This window comes from Hemitrygon akajei, chromosome 11 (genome assembly GCF_048418815.1).
Source record: "Hemitrygon akajei chromosome 11, sHemAka1.3, whole genome shotgun sequence".
Lineage (NCBI taxonomy): Eukaryota > Metazoa > Chordata > Chondrichthyes > Myliobatiformes > Dasyatidae > Hemitrygon > Hemitrygon akajei.
The window spans coordinates 120,696,119-120,717,845 of record NC_133134.1 but is presented as its reverse complement, the minus strand read 5'-3'; the positions used below and the strand labels follow the sequence as shown (position 1 = coordinate 120,717,845).

At 42.5% G+C, this 21,727-nt stretch overlaps 1 protein-coding gene across 1 annotated transcript in view; it reads left to right on the top strand.

The window, feature by feature from the left end:
* LOC140735982 (protein-glutamine gamma-glutamyltransferase 2-like) overlaps positions 1-21,458 on the top strand; it is a 38,380-nt gene extending 16,922 nt beyond the window's left edge. Inside the window, exons 7-13 of the mRNA XM_073061624.1 lie at positions 329-464; positions 2,380-2,483; positions 3,811-4,053; positions 11,746-12,015; positions 13,761-13,921; positions 15,645-15,781; positions 19,718-21,458. Coding sequence (XP_072917725.1) covers positions 329-464; positions 2,380-2,483; positions 3,811-4,053; positions 11,746-12,015; positions 13,761-13,921; positions 15,645-15,781; positions 19,718-19,868 — 1,202 coding nt within the window. The 3' untranslated portion in view covers positions 19,869-21,458. The remainder of the gene's footprint in view (positions 1-328; positions 465-2,379; positions 2,484-3,810; positions 4,054-11,745; positions 12,016-13,760; positions 13,922-15,644; positions 15,782-19,717) is intronic.
* Positions 21,459-21,727: the final 269 nt, after the last annotated feature.

Here is a 21,727-nt window from a genome sequence, read left to right as displayed (position 1 = left end):
GTGAATGAAATCAGAGAAGTACAACTGGTTGCAATGAGCAGTGTCCTGAAATTTACTCTGCAGATGATCCACATCAAAGTGAAAGATTTTATTATAACTTTTTTTACTGCCAGTAAAAAAGCAGTTACTGAAATCGATTTTCCATCTGAATTATTAGCTGGTTGCTTCTTTAAATTTGCTATTGACATTTAAATCACTGATGATCATAATTTTCAGTGGAAATATTTATTATTTTAAATTTTAAAATTTCATTCACTCAACCAAGAAGATATTTTGGCACTACTGGAAACATATGCACAATATTTAAATTAATAACTTCTTTCTTCAGTTTTAAGATGCTTAGGAATTCCAACCCGTGTGGTTACAAACTTTGACTCTGCTCACGATGCTGATGCAAACTTAACCATTGACAAATACTATAATGTTGAAGGAGAAAACACCGGAGAATCATCTGACAGTGTTTGGTGAGTTAAAAGATATGAATATTGAAATAGAACAATGCTTTGCTGCCAAATGCATTCCGCAAAACATTGTAATATGAATTCTAATTGTAGAAAATTTCATTGCAACAATCCCTTGAGTCATGAAAGAATGGGGGGGGGGGGGTGCACGGTTTGAGGGTGATGAACGTCCTTCTTAGTATCATTAAGTTATTGAGTCGCACAGCACAGAAATAAGCTTTATGACCCAATTTTTCCAGGTCAAATAAGTTGCTTACCTGAGCTAGTTCTATCTTCTTGCATTCTATCCCCTCAACCTCAACCTTCCCTGTATGTGTACTTCTAAGTATTTTTAAATGTTATGATTTTACTCACATCTATCACGTCCTCTGGCAACTCATTCCATATACCTAAAATTGTCTGAGTAGAAAAGTTGTCCCTCAGTTACCTTTTAAGTCTCTCACAGCACCTCTGTCTTCTAGTTTTAGACTCCCATATCTTGGGAAAAGACTGTGACTATTCACCTTTTCTATGCTCCTCATGATTTATAAACCTCCAAAAGGTCATGCTTGATAGTCAGTATATAGTACCAGAAGTAAAACCAAAGGATAGGAAGAAAGGAAATTGAAATGAAAGAAGAATAAGACTAAGAAGAAGGGCAGATCCAATCAACAGGTGGAGCTAGGTTGGGAAATATTCCAGCAGCACTTCTGAGTGCAGTGATAGTTTTGGTAATAGAGAATATTTTAGTACAGCAGAAAAAATGTCTAGCTGTCAACATTTCAGAAGTTGAAGTAAAGTTTGTGTTGTAAGTATGTTGCTACTCACATATCTAGATTCACTGATCTGTATGAAGTTACTAAGTCTGTGAAATTTCTGAAAGTGATCAAGTACCTGTAAGATTTGGGAATATTACTAATTGCTCTTGTCAACTGGAACTCTATAAATGTACCCAATTATTGACAAGCATTGCCATCACAAAATATTTAGTTAAGGTTGTCTGTTATAAATATTTATAAAAATAGTGTAGTTTAAGAGATCAACATAAGATGTTAATATTGAAAGAGGGTGCATTGCATGTAAAATATTAAATGCATTGGTAGTTTAGCCACAGTTAGATGTTTGCTTGGAGTACCTAGTGACTAACCTTTTAAACTAAAGAGCAACAAAGCAAGCTCATTGATGTACACCAGGGTAGTAACTTCTGGACTACTGCCTGTATCACATGCCTGTGAGGATAAGAACAGGAAGATTTGACAGGTGAATGTGTGGCTGAGAAATTGGTGCAGGGTGGCAGGAAGTTGGGGGGGGGGGTGTTGCTGAAGAGCAGGACCACCAAGGTAGTAAATTCTGGATTAATCCAGGTATCACATGCTAATCAGGGCAGGAATAGGATGATAGTACAGATGAATGAGTGGTTGGAGAAGTGGTGCAAGGGGCAGAGTGGCAGATTTCTAGATCATTGGGATCTCTTCTGGGGAAAGAATGGCCTGTACATGAGAGAGCACATGCAGATTATAGGACAAAACTCTAGTCAGTGAGATGAGTTGAAATGTAACATGGAGGCAAAAGCAGATGATAGAGCTGACTAATTTTACAATTCTGCTCCTTATTTTGATCTTGTGCAGTAGACTCCCCATCCCCCCATACCAGGTGGTGATGCAGCCTGTCAGAATGCTCTCCACACTACATCTATAGAAGTTTTTGAGTATTTTTGTTTACAAACCAATTCTCCTCAAACTCCCAATGAAGTATAGCTGCTGTCTTGTCTTCTTTACAGCTGCGTCGATAAGTTGTGACCAGGTTAGGTTCTCAGAGATACTGACACCTAGGAACTTGAAATTACTCACTCTCTCCACTTTTGATCCCTCTATGAAGATTGGTTTGTGTTCCCTCATCTTACCCTTCCCCTGATTCATGCCTATTCCCTTTATTTCAGGAATTTTCATGTTTGGGATGAGTGCTGGATAGCACGAAATGACTTACCTTCAGGATTTGATGGATGGCAGGTTGTGGATGCCACACCACAGGAGGAAAGTGAAGGTAATGGTGGTGGAATGCAGGCTGGGGCATGCTATATGCACCAGGAACATGGCAAGATCCCTGGATTCCAGTCTGGTATTTAATTAAATCTCAGTTTAGTCTTTCTTTTCTCCTATTGAATCCTTAAAGAAAGGAATCACAGGGGAAGCAATCTTTGAAACATCTCTTCACTTTTTTAAGAATAATTAGGAATTTTACTCTGTAGCCAATGCTCATGGTAGAACTGACAATGCCTTGGGAAGACTGGATTGAGGAGGTGTTTGAACGTAAGAAAGCCAAATACCAGGAACTGGTAAGCAGTGCCAGAGACAGGCGTGGGGGGCACCATGTGAGCCCATAAAGGTGAGGTATAGAGGTTTTGCTGGTTTCTTGCTCTGCAGAACCTACTCTCTCCTTGTCATTATGGGAGTAGCAAAGAAATGGGCTATCAGGACTGTCAGATAGGCAGATGCGAGAGCCTACAGATGGCTATGGATCAAGAGGTGTAACCTGTGAACCAATGCTCCTGGGACATAAGCCAAGGCCTGATCAATCCTGGCTGGATTGCCTGGCGAGGGTATTTGATGTTGAAAGACCTGAAACAACTGATGATCCCAGGTTACATCACTGATGATGTCCCCATCCTAGGATGTATCTCAGCATCTTACAGAAATGTAGCTCCAGAGTTACCTCATTTAAGGGAATGGTTCTAGTTTTAGCAGATTTGCCTGTATAGTTCCCTCTGTCAAAATACATGAGATAGCTAGCCTATTTACATACAATATTAATAGGAGTAGATGTGTTTGCTAAGATAACAACTTTCTACAGGAGCACAACTGAGAGCATCCTGACTGGCTGATCATTGCCTGGTATGAGAACTTAATCACAGGATTCTGTAGAGAGTGATATGGATAGCCCAGTGCATCTGTAGTTGTGGACTTCCAATGATTCAGGACATTTACAAAGATAGGTGGGTAAAAAGGGCCTGAAGGATCATTGGCAACCTGAGTCACCCCAACTACAATCTATTCCAGTTGCTACCAACCGGGAAGTGGTACCGCAGCATAAAAGCCAAAACCAGCAGACTCCAGAACAGCTTCTTCTACCAGGCTATCAGACTGATTAACTCAAGCTGATTCGAGTGTATTTTCATGTTGCATTGACTGTTCTATTTATTATAAATTACTATGATTGCACATTGCACATTTAGATGGAGATGTAAGGTAAAGATTTGTATTCCTCACATATCTGAAGGATGTAAAAAGTAAAATCAATTCCATTCAGTTAATTGTTATACTTATTTTGATATCATTTATTTGAATTCTCAATAATTTGTTCATACTTTAAGGTGTTTATCGCTGTGGTCCAGCACCATTAAGAGCAATCAAAGAGGGAGAAGTGCTCTTCAAGTATGACGTCCCATTTGTTTTCGCTGAAGTGAATGCACAATGTGTGAACTGGCTGGTGTTCGAAGATGGAACAAAAATGAAAATCGACATTGATACAGAAAAGGTTGGCCACCATGTGAGCACAAAGAAGTGTGGCAGTGATGAGCGTGAGGACATCACACACCTCTACAAATATCCTGATGGTAAGAAAATAAAAATTAGCACAAAGTAAAAAGAGGCAAAAAAAAAATTATCTCCAAACACAAGATTGAAGATTATTTATTATGTGTACCTTGAAAACGTGCCAGTTGTGTAAACAACCAATGTACCTGAGGGTCACCACACATTCCAGCTCCAACATAGCATACCCACAATGCTCAGAACACAATCAAACAGAACAGATGAAGCAACAACAGTGAAACAAGTCACATTCTTTCCTCCACCCACAGACTGCTCACCCTCGCACATAAACAGCTCTCTAACCCCAGGATAGGTTGTCTTTGGTCTCCAGCCTCAAGCAGCCTGTGAATCTGTGGTGAACTACATATACCTGTCTGGACTGCTCCTGTGGCTCCTCCCACAGACCCCTGTATAAAGCCGATTGAGGCCTGAGCCCGGCCTCATTCTCCAGGATGTAGTGTTGTTCATTCTTCCAGTCAATAAAAGCCGATATCTCGCTTCTTACGTCTCAGAGTTAGTTATTGATGGTGCATCAATTTTATTGACTGGAAGTTAAAACATGGAAGCCGTTTTAGGTCCGGAAAGATTGGATTTGGACCCCCAAGGCCCTGAAGCAGCTCTTGCCTTTGAACTCTGGCTTGCATGCTTTCAATCATACTTGGAGGAGGTTCGTGTAACTGACCCCGCTGTTAGGCACAGAATTCTCCTCTCGAGAGTCGCCCCAAAAGTTTATTCATTCATCAGGGACCTCTCAACCTATGAAGAGGCGCTTGACGCCCTCAAAAGACAGTACCTGCGGCCGGTGAACTCCGTCTACACCAGACATCGCTTGGCCATGCGCAAACAGCGGCCAACGGAGTCGACCGCTGAATTTCTCCGAGCTGTACAGGCACTCGTGCGGACTTGTGACTGCAAAACGCTCACGGCGGAACAGCATGCGGAACTCTTGGTACGAGACGCCTTTGTGACCGGAATTAGGTCAGTGTATGTGCGCCAGTGGCTGCTGGAAAATGCTGATCTTACCTTACGCTCGGCGATCGAGACGGCCGACACGCTGGAGGCTGCTCTGCACAACGCTGACGCTGTCCAGCTGCGCGATTCCCCGCCGATTCCGTGGACACCTCCGACCCCGCCGCCACCAGTTTCCGCGAGCGAATTCGCCAATGCCGCTGCCAGTCGCGGTTCCACGCACTCCCCAAACTCGACCAAGCGAAAGCTGTGTTATTTCTGTGGGCTTGAGAAACATCCTCGAAACCGTTGCCCAGCTCGAGAAGCGACCTGCTCCAGCTGCGGAAAACCAGGCCATTTCACCAGAGCCTGTAAGTCTAAACCGCGCGCGGGGTCGAGCAGCGCTGTGTTTGAGACGTGGGGGCCACCATCTTGCATGCCCAGATGTGGGCGGCCATCTTTGCCGGCGTCACTATGCCCCTACCTACCTACCCGTGTGAGACGTGGGGGCCGCCATCTTGCATGCCTGGATGTGGGCGGCCATCTTTGCCGGCATCTCCATGCCCCGCCCCTGACTCACCGGTGTTTACCGGGCACCAAGACGGCATTTCAACTCTGGCCACCGTAACCCTCGACCAAAGCGCTCCACACCAGCTCGTAAGGTCAATGATGGACATCCTGGTGGAGGGACACAGGACTAGCTGCCTGTTTGACATGGGCAGCACTGAGAGTTTTATTGACCCGGCCACAGTGCAACGCTGTGGACTCGTGACACGGCCGGCACGTCAGAAGATCACCTTGGCTTCTGGGTCGCATTCCACAGACATCCGGGTGGGTTGTGTAGCGACATTGATGGTGCAGGGCACAGAATATCGGAACTTTGCGCTACTGGTCATGCCTCGACTGTGCGCACCTGTGCTATTGGGGCTGGACTTCCAGAGCCATCTCAAAAGTGTGACTATGGCATATGATGGGCCCCTCCCACCGCTCACTGTCAGGAATCCTCAGTTTGGTGGGACTTCGCCATATACCCCGTTACTGCACACACATACACACCGAACCACACGTCCCGCCCAGCACCATGCCGATAGCTGTGCTACTGACACTACTTGCAGCCTCTCCACCCTCAAGATCCCTCCCCCATCGCTGTTCGCCAACCTGACCCCCGACTGTAAACCGGTGGCGACTAAAAGCCGGAGGTACAGCGCAGGGGACAGGGCCTTCATTCAGTCAGAGGTGCAGCGGCTGCTCGGGGAGGGGATCATCGAGCCAAGCACAAGCCCTTGGCAGTCCCAGGTGGTTGTTGTTCGGACTGGGCAAAAAAATAGGATGGTTGTGGACTATAGTCAGACCATCAATAGGTTCACGCAGCTTGACGCGTACCCCCTACCCCGCATCGCGGATATGGTCAACCAGATAGCTCAGTACAAGGTGTACTCGACAATAGATCTGAAATCCGCTTATCACCAGCTCCCCATCCGCCCAGAGGACCGCCCCTAAACCGCCTTCGAGGCGGGCGGCAGGCTCTATCACTTCCTGCGCGTCCCATTTGGTGTCACCAATGGTGTCTCAGTCTTCCAGAGGGAAATGGACCAGATGGTGGACCAGTACAATCTGAAGGCCACATTTCCCTATCTAGATAACATCACCATCTGTGGTCGCGACTGGTCGGATCACGACGCCAACCTCCAACGATTTTTCCATGTGGCTGAAGCTTTGAACCTTACTTATAACAGGGACAAGTGTGTGTTCAGAACCACCCGACTCGCTATCCTTGGGTATCTCGTGGAAAACGGGGTCATTGGCCCTGACCCCGACTGTTAGAACTCCCTCTTCCCACCACTCTCAAAGCCCTCAGACGGTGCCTGGGTTTTTTTTCCTATTACGCCCAATGGGTCCCCCATTACGCAGACAAGGCCCGCCCCCTGGTCAGGTCTACCACTTTTCCCCTCTCTGCTGAGGCCTGCGCGACCTTCAGCTGCATTAAAGGGGACATTGTCAAAGCAACGATGCATGCGGTGAACAAGACCATTCCCTTCCAAGTAGAGAGTGATGCCTCCGATTTCGCGCTTGCTGCTACCCTCAATCAGGCAGGCAGGCCAGTAGCATTCTTTTCTCATACCCTTCAAGGCCCTGAAATTCGGCACTCCGCGGTGGAGAAAGAAGCCCAGGCCATAAGGGAAGCTATTAGGCACTGGAGGCACTATCTCGCCGGCAAAAGGTTCACCTTGCTGACCGACCAGCGCTCGGTTGCGTTCATGTTCAGCAACCAACAGCGGGGCAAAATCAAAAATGATAAAATTTTGCGGTGGAGAATAGAACTCTCCACCTACAATTATGATATCCTGTACCAGCCTGGCAGACTCAATGAGCCCCCTGATGCCCTATCCTGGGGAACGTGTGCTAGCGCACAGCTCGACCAGCTATATGCCCTTCATGCACATCTTTGCCATCCGGGGGTCACCCGATTTTACCATTTCGTTAAAGCCCGGAACCTGCCGTACTCCCTGGAGGACATCAGGACGATGACCAGGGACTGCCAAATCTGCGCTGAGTGCAAACCGCACTTCTACCATCCTGACACGGCGCAACTTGTCAAGGCCACCCGCCCTTTTGAGCGACTGAGTGTTGACTTTAAGGGCCCCCTTCCCTCCACCGACCGCAATGTCTATTTTCTCAATATTATTGACGAGTACTCGCGATTCCCCTTTGCCATTCCCCGCCCCAACACCACTATCACGTCCATCATAAAAGCCCTGCGCCAGCTCTTCACTCTGTTCAGATAGCCCTGCTATATCCACAGTGATAGAGGGTCCTCCTTTATGAGTGACGAGCTGCGCCGGTACCTGCTAGCTAGGGGCATTGCTACTAGTCGAACCACGAGTTACAATCCCCGGGGGAATGGACAGGTAGAGAGGGAGAATGCCACGGTGTGGAAGGCCACACTTTTAGCCCTTAAGTCAAAAGGGTTGCCGGTCTCTCGATGGCAGGAGGTCCTCCCTGGGGCACTCCACTCTATCTGCTCCCTGTTGTGTACATCCACCAATGCCACCCCTCACGAACGCCTATTTTCTTTTCCCAGGAAGTCTGTTACTGGGACCACCCTACCAGTTTGGCTGACGTCCCCGGGGCCAGTGCTGCTATGAAAACATGTGAGGAGTAATAAATACTCCCCGCTGGTCAAGAGGGTTCACCTTTTGCATGCTAACCCCCAGTATGCCTACGTGGTCTTGCCTGATGGGCGGGAGGACACGGTCTCTGTCCGCAACCTAGCGCCCACAGGAGCAGCAGACCACTACCCCGTACACTCCACGATAACTATGAACCCTGTACCCGAGGTGACACCGCGCACACCGTGCCCCACACAGACTCCTCACGATGCTCATGTACCAGGCATCTCGTACGTGTATATTCCGGGTGCCTCGCACACACGTGAGGGATCCCTGACACCTCCAGTTAGGCCAGAACCAGAACAACCTCCGTCTCCTGTGCAATCACCACCTCCGGCAGCTGTGCAATCACCACCACCGGCACCTGTGCAATCGTAGCCAGAGCTACGTAGATCGCAGCAACAGAGTCGACCACCTGATAGACTTAACCTGTAAATATACTTGTAAGAAACTTCGCCACCTGGGGACTCTTTTTAAAACAAAGGGTGGGTGAATGTGGTGAACTACATATACCTGCCTGGACTGCTCCTGTGGCTCCTCCCACAGACCCCTGCTGACTGCTCCTGTGGCTCCTCCCACAGACCCCCATATAAAGCCGATTGAGGCCTGAGCCCGGCCTCATTCTTCCAGTCAATAAAAGCCGATATATCGCTTCTTACGTCTCAGAGTTAGTTATTGATGGTGCATCAGAATCTGCATACACAGGGCCCCAGCTACCCCAGTGGACTCAGCCAGGCTTTCAGACCTTGGGCTCTGGCCATTTGGCCTAGACCAGACTTTCAAATGACATTCAGGGTTCAATAATGGGCCTCCTATCAACCTTTGGACATTAAAATGGACCTCTGATCGATCTTCAAGCTTTAATCTGTGGTATTGACCCAGCACTCACAGATGATGACAAATTAAAACCTTGGATCGGGGCCTGATCTCCAGGCCTCAAATACCAGACTCAATGATAATGGGACCTTAAAACCCAGACCTCGAACTCTCATTAGCTCATGTCACTGGCCTTTGAACATGCAGTAGTTTAGACTTGTACTCCAGCCTATCCTCTAAATATCCCCCAAGTCTGTCTCTAACCTAACCTGACCCCTAATCTCCCTTTCTATCTCCAAAACTATCCCTATGAAACTAAAAAAAACTAAAAACTAAGTAAATCTGAGCTGTGACCTCAATGGAGACCACAGCTTTGGTACATTTTGACCCCACAGCTCTCTACTCTTTACTTCCAAGTGTTTTAAAAACCATGATAAGAAAAAAGAGATAGTAAAACCTGCCAAGGATATCATCGGGATCTTCCTCTCCCCCATCTGTGATATTTACCGGAAGCGCTGTATACAAAGGATCGAAGCATGGTTGAGGATCCCTACCACCCATCCTACAAACACTTTGACTCACCACCATCAGGAAGGAGGTACAGGAGCATCGAGACTAGGACTGTCAGACTGAGTAACAGTTTCTCCCCTCAGCCTGTGACCCTGCCACCACCAAGGTCTCCTCACGAGGGCAGCAAGCTATTTACGGTTTATTCTTTACCTGCACTGTGCACTATACATACTTTGAGTTCTATATTATTAAATTATTTGTGATAATATTTTGTTTTATGTGCTATGTATGATATATGTTTTGTGGGTGTACCGTGGCCCGGAACAACAGTGTTTCATTTGGTTGTATACATGTACAGTACAGTCAAATGACAATAACCTTGACCGTGAACTTCTACCTGAAATAAGCTGAAATGCCATATATTGTGCAATGAACTTTGTTGCCTTTTTGAGCCCGCTCCTGCTGTTGTAAAATCCGCATTCCCTCAAAAAACAGCTTGTTTTTAACAACGTGCTATTTGAATACTTCAATGAAACTAGTAAGTCAAGGGAAAGAAAAGGAAATCTGCTTTTTTCGGTAATCTGGTCCAGAATGATCTGTGTTCTAGACTCTTAACTGCTTCCTCATTTTCAGGACCATTAGGGTTGGTCAATAAATGCTGGCATTGACAGCAGTATCCATATTACTCAAAAGAGTGAATAAACCAATATCATAAGTGAGTCAATTCAACAAAACAAAACAAGATCAACAATTTTCTGTTCTTCCATGCTGAAGTTAAAATTTGGTCAAAGGGGAACTGGAGGAGGATCGTGGGGGGTGAGGTGGTGTCAGGGAAATATCTGAGAGAAAGATTTTATTACCGTCCACAGATTCTTAATCACCTCCAACACAACAACTCTCTAAGAAATTTACACTTCTCTTTTTCTTGGCTGATTTGAATTGCCATTTTATTTGCAACATCACTAGCACAATCTTTTAAAGTAATCCAAATCCTAAACTACAAAATTCTCTCTCTAAACTTCACCTGTCTCTCTATCCCTATTTTAACCAATATACAAATTAAATACTCTGTATATAAGTATCAAATTTTACCTTGTAAGCATCTTTCTGAGTCAGTGTTTTGAAGTAACTAAGATCTAGTTGAGTTGTATCTTACTGCAAATGTTCAGTGCTAAACAGAGGTTGTGGACTGCAAGTAATGGGCTCCTGGACCAGCTGCAGTGATGACTGACCTTATGGCTGCAAACTCACTTTTGTGAACTTTAGTTCTGAATGTAATTTGCTTACTTTATATTGTTTGCACAATTTGTTTCTTTTTGCACATGGGGTGTTTGACAATCATCTTTTATTTTAATGGGTTCTATTGGGTTTCTTTGCATTCTGGCTGCCTGTAAGGAGATGTAAGGTTGTATATAATATATAATTTGATAATAAATGTACTTTGAACTTTGATATGTTTAGGTTCAATATATATCCTGAAATTCTTTTTCTTCACAAACATCCACGAAAACAGAGGGGTGCCCCAAAGAATGAATGACAGTTAAACGTTAGAAAGCCAAAGTCCCCCCCACTCCCCCTCCCACACACAAGTAGCAGCAAAGCAATGACCCACCCCCCACCAGCAAAGAAGCATTGTGCCCTCCAATGAATACTCAAGTGTGCAGCAAAGCCTCAATAAATACAGACTTGCAGTACCCCAAAGCCTACTTGTTCACCCGGTAACTCGACATACCACAGGCTCTCTCTCTCTCCCTAATAAGGGAAAAAGAGGTGATCCCCCCCCTTTAGTCCCACTGATAAGTCAGGAGTTCTGGTAGACTTGAATTACAACAATTCAGGGATAAAATTTCACTTGTTGAGTCTAACAATGTAATGAAATCTGCCAATGGTTAATCTTACAAATTTTTAGGGAATTTAAAAAAAGGTTTCTTAAAGCATGTGTTTGAAGAGTAGAGTGACAGTATGTTGTAAAAATGAATTAGTTTAAAGGAAAGCTTGAAACTGACATAAGTATTTAATAATTAAGACCATAAGACCTTAAACCAGAATTTAAAAAACTTGTCAGATTATGAAACTATTAAATTCTAAAAACAAGAACAATCGATCTTAATCGTGTAGCTATCAGAATGTGATAAGGTACGGAAGGTTTCAATATTGGGTCATTTGATTTTGGCACCAATGAATACAGCTGTGTCAGAATACAATTATAAAATAAAAATAGCAGCTGTTTTTATTTTACACAATGACACTTGTTTTTTTTTTAATTCCAAGGCTCCACGCAAGAAGCAGAAGTGTTTGAAAAGGCTAACAGGAAACAAAATATTCCACCGCCCAAAAAGTCACTGCAAGTGTCTCTGTTCACTGAGCAGCCCATTTACACTGGAAATTCTGTTCCAGTCTCCATAGTAGTTACCAACAAGTCTTCGGAGAAAAAGGTCTATGACCTCAAATTTTGGGCTAAGAAAAGAAAATATAATGGAGGTACAGAGAAACAATGCATCAAGAAACATAAAGAAGAGATCAAACTTGGCCCTGATCAAGGTAATAAAAGACATTTCAAGGAGAATTTCGATTAATTGCCGAATTACTAGGGATCCAGTTCTTTATTCCACTACTGAGGGACTGCAGAATGTTTTGAATTAAATAAATTATAAACACAAGAGGTTCTGCAGATGCAGGAAATCCAGAACAAAACATACAGTATGCAGGAGGAGTTCAGCAGATCAGACAACATTTATGAAAATGAATAGTTGACATTTCAGGCCAAGTTCCTTCTTCAGGACTGGAAGGAAAGGGGGTGATGCCAGAATAAAAAGGTGGGGGGAGGGGAAAGAAGACTAGCTAGAAGGTGATAGGTGAAGCCAGGTGGGTGGGAAAGGTAAAGCGCGTGAAAAGAAAGAATCTGATAGGATAGGAGAGGAGAGGACCATGGAAGAAAGAGATGAAGGAGAGGCACTAATGGGAGGTGATAGGCAGGTGAGAAGAAGAGTTAAGAGGCCAGAGTGGAGAATAGAAGAAGAAGGAAGGGGGAGGGGAATAATTTACTGGAAGGAGAACTTATTTTCATGAATGCTACATAGACAGAATTTGAGATATTGCTCCTCCATCCTGAGTGTGGCCTCATTGTGGCAAAAGAGGAGGCCATTTGTTGGTATGTTGAAATGGGAATAAGAATAGGACTTTATGTAGTTGGCCACTGAGAAATTCTGCTTTTGGTGGATGGAGCAGAGGTGCTTTCAGAGTGGCCACCCAATTTACGCTGTCCCACCAATGTAGAGGAAGCCACATTGGCAGCACCAAATGCAACAGAGAACTCCAACTGTTCTGCACGTGAAATGTTGCCTCACCAAGAAGAACAGTTTGGAGCCCTGAGTGGAGATAAGGGAGGAGGTGAATGGGCAAGTACAGCATACCTGTGCCAGGAAGGAGGTTAGTGGGAAGGGACAAATGGACTAGGGAGTCATGGAGGAAGCAATCGTTGCAGAAAGCAGAGAGAGGGAAGAAGGTAGGATCTCATTGAAGATGGCAGAAGTTTCAGAGAATGATGTATCGGATGTCTTGGAAAGGGAACCCTCATCAAAGGAACAAATGAAGTGAAGATAAAGGAAATGAAAAAAGGGAATGGATTAAATTAAAGAGAATAAATTTAATGAATTAAATTTGAGAAAGTGACAATTTTCTTGTGGCATTTTGAAAGTAATCTTTCAGTCATCACCAATGCTTCACATTAGCTAGACATCTATTTCCTGATTACATCAAAAGTCTTGCTATATGCATTATTACTGCATGTGTAATATATAGTCTCAGCACTTCAGAAGTAACCGTAAGTATGCATTGACATTTTCTTGTGCATTCTCTTATTTAAAGTCTTAACAGACTTTCAAGTATAATTCTCTTAAAATAATAACTTCTATGAAAATAACCTAATATTGATATTAGGCATTATTAGGCATCAGTTAACAATGGCACTGCAAAGCCTTGGTGAAATCTGTGCTCACCTTCATTTAACTGGAGCCGGAATTATATAATCCACATAGAAGTCTAGGTGCAGAGTATTGTTTCAACTTGCTTTCATGAGTAGACAGCTTTGCTATGGAATATAGCCTTATTCCTGTTGCGAAGAGGGATCAGCTCTGTTAGCATTTTTGTCAAATACCTGATTCAGAGGAAATAATATTTGAGCCTATATTTGCACCCCCCCACCCCCAAATCTATAGCTGGTTTGTATCAAAAATTCCATATGATCCTTAAGTATAAGCCATTTGCTATTTCCTAATATTTCATAGCTAAGAACATTTCTTTGGAAGTGAGCTACAAAGAATATGGATCATTCCCTGACATGTACAACCTGATGAAGCTGATAACTATTGTAACTGACAAAAAATCTCAAGAGAATGCAGCTGCTATAAAAGATCTTGGTTTGATCAACCCTCCCCTTGCAATTAAGGTAAGGATCTATTTATGTCTTCCTCACTGAAGCCAAAACTAAGTTGATGTTTCTTACAATGCCAGGGCAGATTATGTGCTGATGAACTTTATCATACTGAATGGAAATCAATGTATGAGTGTCAGGAAATCAAATCAAATTGCCTGAGTTTTATTGCACAAAATATATAAGAAGTATTCCAAACTTATCAAGAATGTCATTGTCCAATTAGACATTGGACATTAGGCTCTAGCCTATCGGGGAAATGAGCATAAACAGGTTACTCTATGGATTAAAATCAAATATAGTGACAGTTCAGGCAAATTGTTTGGCACATCTTCAAGGACCAGGAAGAAACCATTCTGGTGGGAAATTTGTTCACCTTTTCATATGAAGAGTTGTAGATGTTAAAGAGCTGACAACTTTAAGACTAAGAGAAGCTTTTGGCTAAGAGATGTAGATCAAGTATAGACAAATTGCACTGAAGTGGAGATCAGCCTAATAAATCAAAAACAGAAAACAATTAAACTAAATAAATTAGAAAAAAACCATAAAATTTATTTAAAACATGCCTATCTTCATAATCATTCATCTCCATTGAAATGAATGCAGTTCCTAAATCTGTGCTAGATCTCACAGGAAACTGTTGTAAGATTTTCTTTTGCAATTGAGCTCCATGAGGAGTCCAGCCTTGGAAAGAGCGCTGAAATAGATCCTTTGGTCTGTCATGTTTATGCCAGCCATAAATTTCCTCAGTGCTTTAAGTACTGATATGAATGTTTCACAGTTGTTGTGAGACTATCTGCCTCTTTCACCAATAGGAATACCTGAAGGTTTTCAAATACAGTTTACTAGAGATTTTGTAGATGCTGAAAATCCAGAGTGACAAACTCAAAATGCTGGAGAAGCTCAGCAGGTCAGACAGCATCAATATAAAGAAATAAAGAGTCAACATTTTAGGCTGAAAATCTTCATTATTCCTAATGAGGAGTCTTAGCCCAAAACATTGATTCTTCACTACTTTTCTATAGATGCTGTCTGATCTGCATCTGAAGATTTTCAAAATCTTTTCACAGTTACTAACCCATGAGGTGTGACTTAGCTGGTTTCCAAAACGATGATGGGAATTGATCTTTCTACTTCCAGAGCATCACACGTTGACGATCAGGCCCAGATTGGCCCAGATTGCTACACTGTAAAAGAGAGAACAATGAAGCAATAGAAGGGGCAACATGTAGTTTATTGAAACCAAGTTGAATTAAAGCAGTCTTTTGTTATATTATGTATCAAGGATTTAAAATTAATGACAGGGCTTGGTTTTATAGAAACTTCCAAGAAGTTTTAAAGCTAAGCAAGACCTGCCTGTGTGCTTGTAACTTTGTCTCCCTTCATCTATTGGTTAAGCCACCAATCATATCTACAAACCTTGCCAGATGTCAGCAATAATAATATCTAACTTCACTAATATCAGGTCTGAAAATTGTGATAGCTGTGTTGGGTGACCAAGGTTTGCATACTTATTTTTTTTCAATACTCAGTTGCCTACCATCCTTTTATGACCTGTTTCTGATATCTGAGTTGAAAATTTAAAATGTAAAACTAGATATATTGATTTTATATGTTGTTTTCATTTGGTTCCCATTTATTTGTGAATTGAGTCATGACTAAGCTGTTCGATTAATCTTTATGTTCCAAAGAATGTTAAGTATCGGTTACAATGCTAAAAATTGATTTACTTCATCAGATGCTGGATAATCGTGCTACCGTGAATAGAATGATATTCATACAGGTCAGCTTTAAGAACCCTTTTCCTGATGTACTGAAGGATTGTGTCATGACCCTTGAGGGAAAAGGTCTGATTAAAGATGAAATGAGAGTAACGTAAGTTGACATTGAAAAGAACATGAACGACACATATCTGTGACGTCTGGTTACTAGTAATCATGTTGTAAGACTTGATAAAGTAATTAAGGATGACAGAGAGTGCAAACAAGTTTTGAAACGTTATGTTAGGGACTACTGGTGAATGCACAAAGGTGTAAGGTTCTAAAATCTGCTTTAATACGCTTCGCCAGATGGTAGCTCAGCTTCTCCTGAAATCAGACTGAAGTCTGATCTCCTAGAGAGCGAGTGCCAGCATGGAGACTCCTGTCCAAGGGCTCCAGTCGGCAGCACACTCTTCGTCAGATTTCCCACACCATATACAGGGAGATCTGCCAGCTGAGTCTGTGGCAAGTTCACCTGGAAAGTGCAAGCGTATCTACTGAAATGATGGGACTAAGGAGGGGGGAAAAGGCAATTTCCTATTTTTACATCTTTTAATTCAGTTATTTTAAATGGATTTGAATGCTCTTAGTATGATTTTGTGTATGTGGTGTGTGTGTGTGTGTGTGTAAAAGGCAATTGCGGGTGTTGAATTTAAACATGATCAGTGAGCTTGGGGCACACTTTTCTAGGAGGGAGCTGGTCCATTATGCTCAGGAAGCTCCAGTGCTACACTGCTTCACTCTGATCAGCTAGCATTTGGTCTACTAGGACAGTGGTCACCAACCTTTTTTGCACCGCGGACCGGCTTAATAGTGACAATATTCTTGCGGACCGGCCAATGTGGGGGAGGGATGTAGGTGTTAATCATGATTGGAATATAGGTGATAAGTCAACTATAAGTCACTGTTAATTGGCTAATACACTCAATTTTGTTTCTGAAAGAGTTTATCTAACAAATTTAATATTAAACACACAGCGCATATTTTCCTCACATGAACATAGTGATAAGTCAATTATAACTCACTTATAAGTCAATAGCATCATAACATTTTAAGTGACGTTTGGATATTAAACACACAGTGCTTATTTTCCTCGTATGAACATATAAAATCATTGCAACACGCCAGTGAGAGGACTAAGTAAGGGCCAGAGATCCCCATACCGGAGCCGCAGCGGTCGCAGTCCAGAGAGAGCGACCGACTGAGCGAGGAGTGCGATAGGGCGTGTGCCTGCCACCCCTTGTAGGATCTATCAGCTGACAAAAGTTTGGCTCGAGGGATGACTTTCAGTAGATCACAGCAAGGTAGCTGCTCTGCTACTTATGAAACCCTGAGCCTGAATTAGGTCATCTGCGAATATTTTAGCACCGGGTTCCCCACAAACATTCCGTATGCTAAACAGGTTTAGAGGCAGCGGCCACCTGTCCGCGCTTCAGGCCGGTAACAGTGGCACTTCTCGCCGTCCACGCAGGGCAGCCAGTTACCCAAGGCCAACCAGTGATCCCTGGCGCTAGGGTATCACTGCGTTTAAGCGACTGATGACCTCGCGTGGGTAATGACTTCGCGTGCGTAATGACCTCGAGTGCGTTCAAGTTCAACAGTGGGCGTGACAGGGAATGAGGAAAGGTGCAGCTGACTCATATAATTTCATATTGACAAATCATCTCGTTTCCTCGTGGCCCGATAGCGCATGCTTTGCGGCCCGGTGGTTGGGGACCACTGTACTAGAAGACTGTGCTGGGCATTGGAATAGTACATCTTGTAAGGGGAGTTGTTGGTGAGCTCAGACACTTGGCAGCCAGTACAAGATCGGGGTCTATCTGAGAATATGTGAGAAGCATCCAAGTCCTTACAGGAGGATTTCTTTTATAACTATATAACCATATAACAATTACAGCACGGAAACAGGACATCTCGGCCCTTCTAGTCCATGCTGAACATTTACTCTCTCCTAGTCCCACCGACCTGCACTCAGTCCATAACCCTCCATTCCTTTCCTGTCCATATACCTATCCAATTTTACTTTGACAAAATCGAACCTGCCTCTACCACTTCTACTGGAAGCTCGTTCCACACAGCTACCACTCTCTGAGTAAAGAAGTTCCCCCTCGTGTTACCCCTAAACTTTTGCCCTCTAACTCTCAACTCATGTCCTCTTGTTTGAATTTCCCCTACTTTCAGTGGAAAAAGCCTATCCATGTCAACTCTATCTATCCCCCTCATAATTTTAAATACCTCTATCAAGCCCCCCCTCAATCTTCTACGCTCCAAAGAATAAAGACCTAACTTGTTCAACCTTTCTCTGTAACTTAGGCGCTGAAACCCAGGTAACATTCTAGTAAATCTTCTCTGTACTCTCTCTATTTTGTTTTGACATCTTTCCTATAATTCAGTGACCAGAACTGTACACAATACTCCAAATTTGGCCTTACCAATGCCTTGAACAATTTTAACATTACATCCCAACTCCTATACTCCTGACTATTCTCTTTGCAACTATTGTGACTGTGATCAAAGTCCCTGGAGACACACAGAAGTTGGTGATTTAGGTCACCACAAGCATTGTGGAGATGTTCTCAGTTGAGGCTCAAGAGCTCTAAAGTACATTGTATTTAATACCCTTAAGATCAATAGGTGATTCTACACTGTTTCAATAGTTACAAATGACACCATTTGCTTAAGTACTTTGGGTGAACAGTGCTTCCTTTGAATTCTATTTCTACAGTGGAAGACATATTCAAATACCTTTTCTAATTGCAAGCTTGCTTGAGCTTATTTACATTGGTGCAAATTACTTAAATCCATAATTTCCTGGTCTGATGCAGGTCAATTAACACAACCCCATTGTCTTAACATTTAGTTCATGCATACGCAAATGTCTCCTGTCATAATTTTGCAAAGCATATCTCGTAGTCTGTGTGCTTTAACTCTAGTTTACTGCTTGTCAATGCAGGCTAGTGGCAAGCATCCTGAACTTATTTGTACACTTACAATAAGAACTGAAGCCTGGTTCATGTTTAAATTAATATCTGCTCTATTCCCATAACTCCAGAATATTTGCTAACACCAACCATTTTCGCTTCTGAACAAGAAATGTAGTGTAATTCACTTTCAAATGTGCTTTCCAAATTGCAACTCTTTATTCCTCCTCTCATCATGACATTCCTATGACATCACTTAGCTCCTTCTGTGATGACTTGTTTGTATTAAAGTTATCGCTCCTCTTGGCCATTATCCCTATTATAGCCTTCACCTCAATTTCATAATGCCATGGATATAGATTTAAATCAATATGGAAGACAACCATGCATCATCAGATCTGTCAGGACCACATTAAGCAACACCAGGACCTATCCACTGTCAAAACTGTTCCTTGTTTTAGGATTTCCCTGGAATACAATGACATGCTATCAGTTTTTTGCTACAAATGGCCTTCTCAAAATTCCTTTAACCTGCCTCATCCCTTATCACATCTCACATATGTAATAAATACAGTTGTCCGGGAGGATATAATTAAGCTAATGTCTTTGATTTCTTTTCTAAACATCATGTTGTAGCCAAACAAGACTTGCCTTTTCTGTATCTTTACCACTCCAGTTCAGTTAGGAACCTAATAAAATGTGGCGAAATTAAAAATGCTTGATTGTGCAACGTTTTGGGCGAGCTGGTGTTTGGGTGCCTGTCAGTCTTCTGGGGAGAGCAGCTCGGTGCCTTGTGAAGAACAAAGACACCATATGTTAGATAGTGGTTTTAGAAGCTGTTGGGCCTTTTTATGCATGAACAGGAGTTATTTCAGTGGATAGATTCATTAGTGAATTGTGTTGTTAAAAAGATGAATATGATTGTATTTTTGGAATATGGATAGAGTTTCAGCCAAGTGCTTATGTTTAATGCTTATCCTCCAAAGAATTGATTTTCCTTTTTAAATATTCAAACAGAAACTGGAGTTATTATGATGTAGTTATTGATAGTAGCTAGCCATGCATTAGTCTTGACTTAATAATTTCATATATTTAAGTAAAGATCATTTTGTTTCCCTTGATTTTTTTAGGTTTAAAGATGTAGAAGCAAATGGAAATGCGAAAGTGAATTGTAACTTCACTCCCATTAAGGCAGGGAAAAGAAATCTCCTTGTGGATGTTGACTGCAATCTAATGAAAAATATAAAAGGTAGCTTGGAGATTGATGTCCAGGAAGAATAGAGAAAGAAGACAATATGAAAAGTTCTTTTGTTTTATTTTATGAATTTCTGTGACTTTTGCATATCATTATGTATCTGTGGACAGTCTACATGTTTGAATGTACTTGGCTATAATTGTAATAATGGTTCAGCTTTGACACTACACTCCTTTGGTGAATGGTAATATGGTTGTGGGAGATTTTATTGGAGTAAGCTTATCCAGATATCCAGGCTGCAGAAGGAGTATTGAAAGACTGAAGAGTCAGTCAAACAGTACAAACGATGCTTACATGAACTTTTAGACATTTACCTATTGTACTCACATCTGTTCTCTCTGTGGCCAGAAAAGTTCAGTTCAAAGGAGAACGGAGATAAGTTTCCCCCAGTCACCTATTCAAATTTATTTTTCACATAGCACTACTGTCTATAGAATATGGCCAATATAAATTTTGCCACCTGGAAGGTCCCGTTGTGTGGACCTGATACCTGAATAATTGAATTAGTTTTAGATTTTTGAAGTAATGCAAGGAGATATTTGTATTCCTTGTTCATAGGTTTCATTTAATTCTCTTTGAGGTATGGCAATATGAAAAGCTGGTTCCAAATTGCTGATATGGCTAATGTCACATTTTCCTCTTTCCCTGTCTATTTGTGCACCTTGCAATTTTGATTTTAGTTGAATGATCTCTGTGCCTGTTGATTTTGGTTTTCTTGCAAACTGATAACTTGCATTGGACAAAATAGTGAATGCCAAATTGAAGTATCCTTGAGGCAAATTAAATTGATTGTTTGGTTTTGGTGCTAAGTATTTTAACGGCTAATAGCAAGGGTAAATTGCTCCCGCAAATGAGGCATGCTTCATCATATACCTGCATGGATTTTGGGATTTCTGTTGCTCTGAGTTATGTCACGCTTTTCATCAAATAATAAAATTGACAGAGAAACCCTAAATATATTCTGACATCGGGAAACTATTTTAAAAAATTTCTGGATGCATTTCCTCAAGTAATGACGTAAGCTAATTAATTTTGTGTACACTCTGCTTCTAGTTAAACATTTCCACACTGAGTTCCTGTAACTAATTGTAATTGATAACTGAAATACCTTTTTGGCAGTAGACTCTAGAAATATTGCAGCACAGTTAGCAGGTGTAAGCCAAAAGATTGCAGGTTCAAAGTTTACTCCAGGAACTTGAGAACATGTGTCGAAGTAGCCCTGCCAGTGTGACACTGAGGAAATGCTGTTGTTGGAAGAGCTGGTATTCTGAGGAGGGTGATAGGCCTGAGTTCTGTCTGCCCATTCAGATGGATGTTAAACAGCCCACATTACAACTGTGATGGAAAGGTATTCAAGGCAAATGTGTTAATATCAGAATCTGGAGAATCAAAATCAGGTTTATTATCAGGGTCTCGGCCCAAAACGTCGACAGCGCTTCTCCTTATAGACGCTGCCTGGCCTGCTGCGTTCCACCAGCATTTTGTGTGTGTTGCTTGAATTTCCAGCATCTGCAGATTTCCTCGTGTTATTATCATGGGTTGTGAAATTTGTTAGCATAGCAGCAGCAGTACAATGCAAAACATCGGAACAATAAAAATAAAGGAAATCAATTACAGTAAGTGTGTGTGTGTGCTCATGGGTTCAATATCCATTTAGGAATAAAATAGCAGAGGGGAAGAAGGTATTCCTGAATTGCTGAGTGTGTGCCTTCAAGCTTCTGTACCAATTTCCTGACAGTAACAATGAGAAGAGGCCATATCCTAGGTGATGGGGGTCCTTAATAATGGACACAGCCTTTCTGAGGCATAGCTCCTAGAAGATGTCTTGGATACTATGCAAGCTAGCACCCAAGATGGTGCTGATTAAATTTACAACTTTCTATTG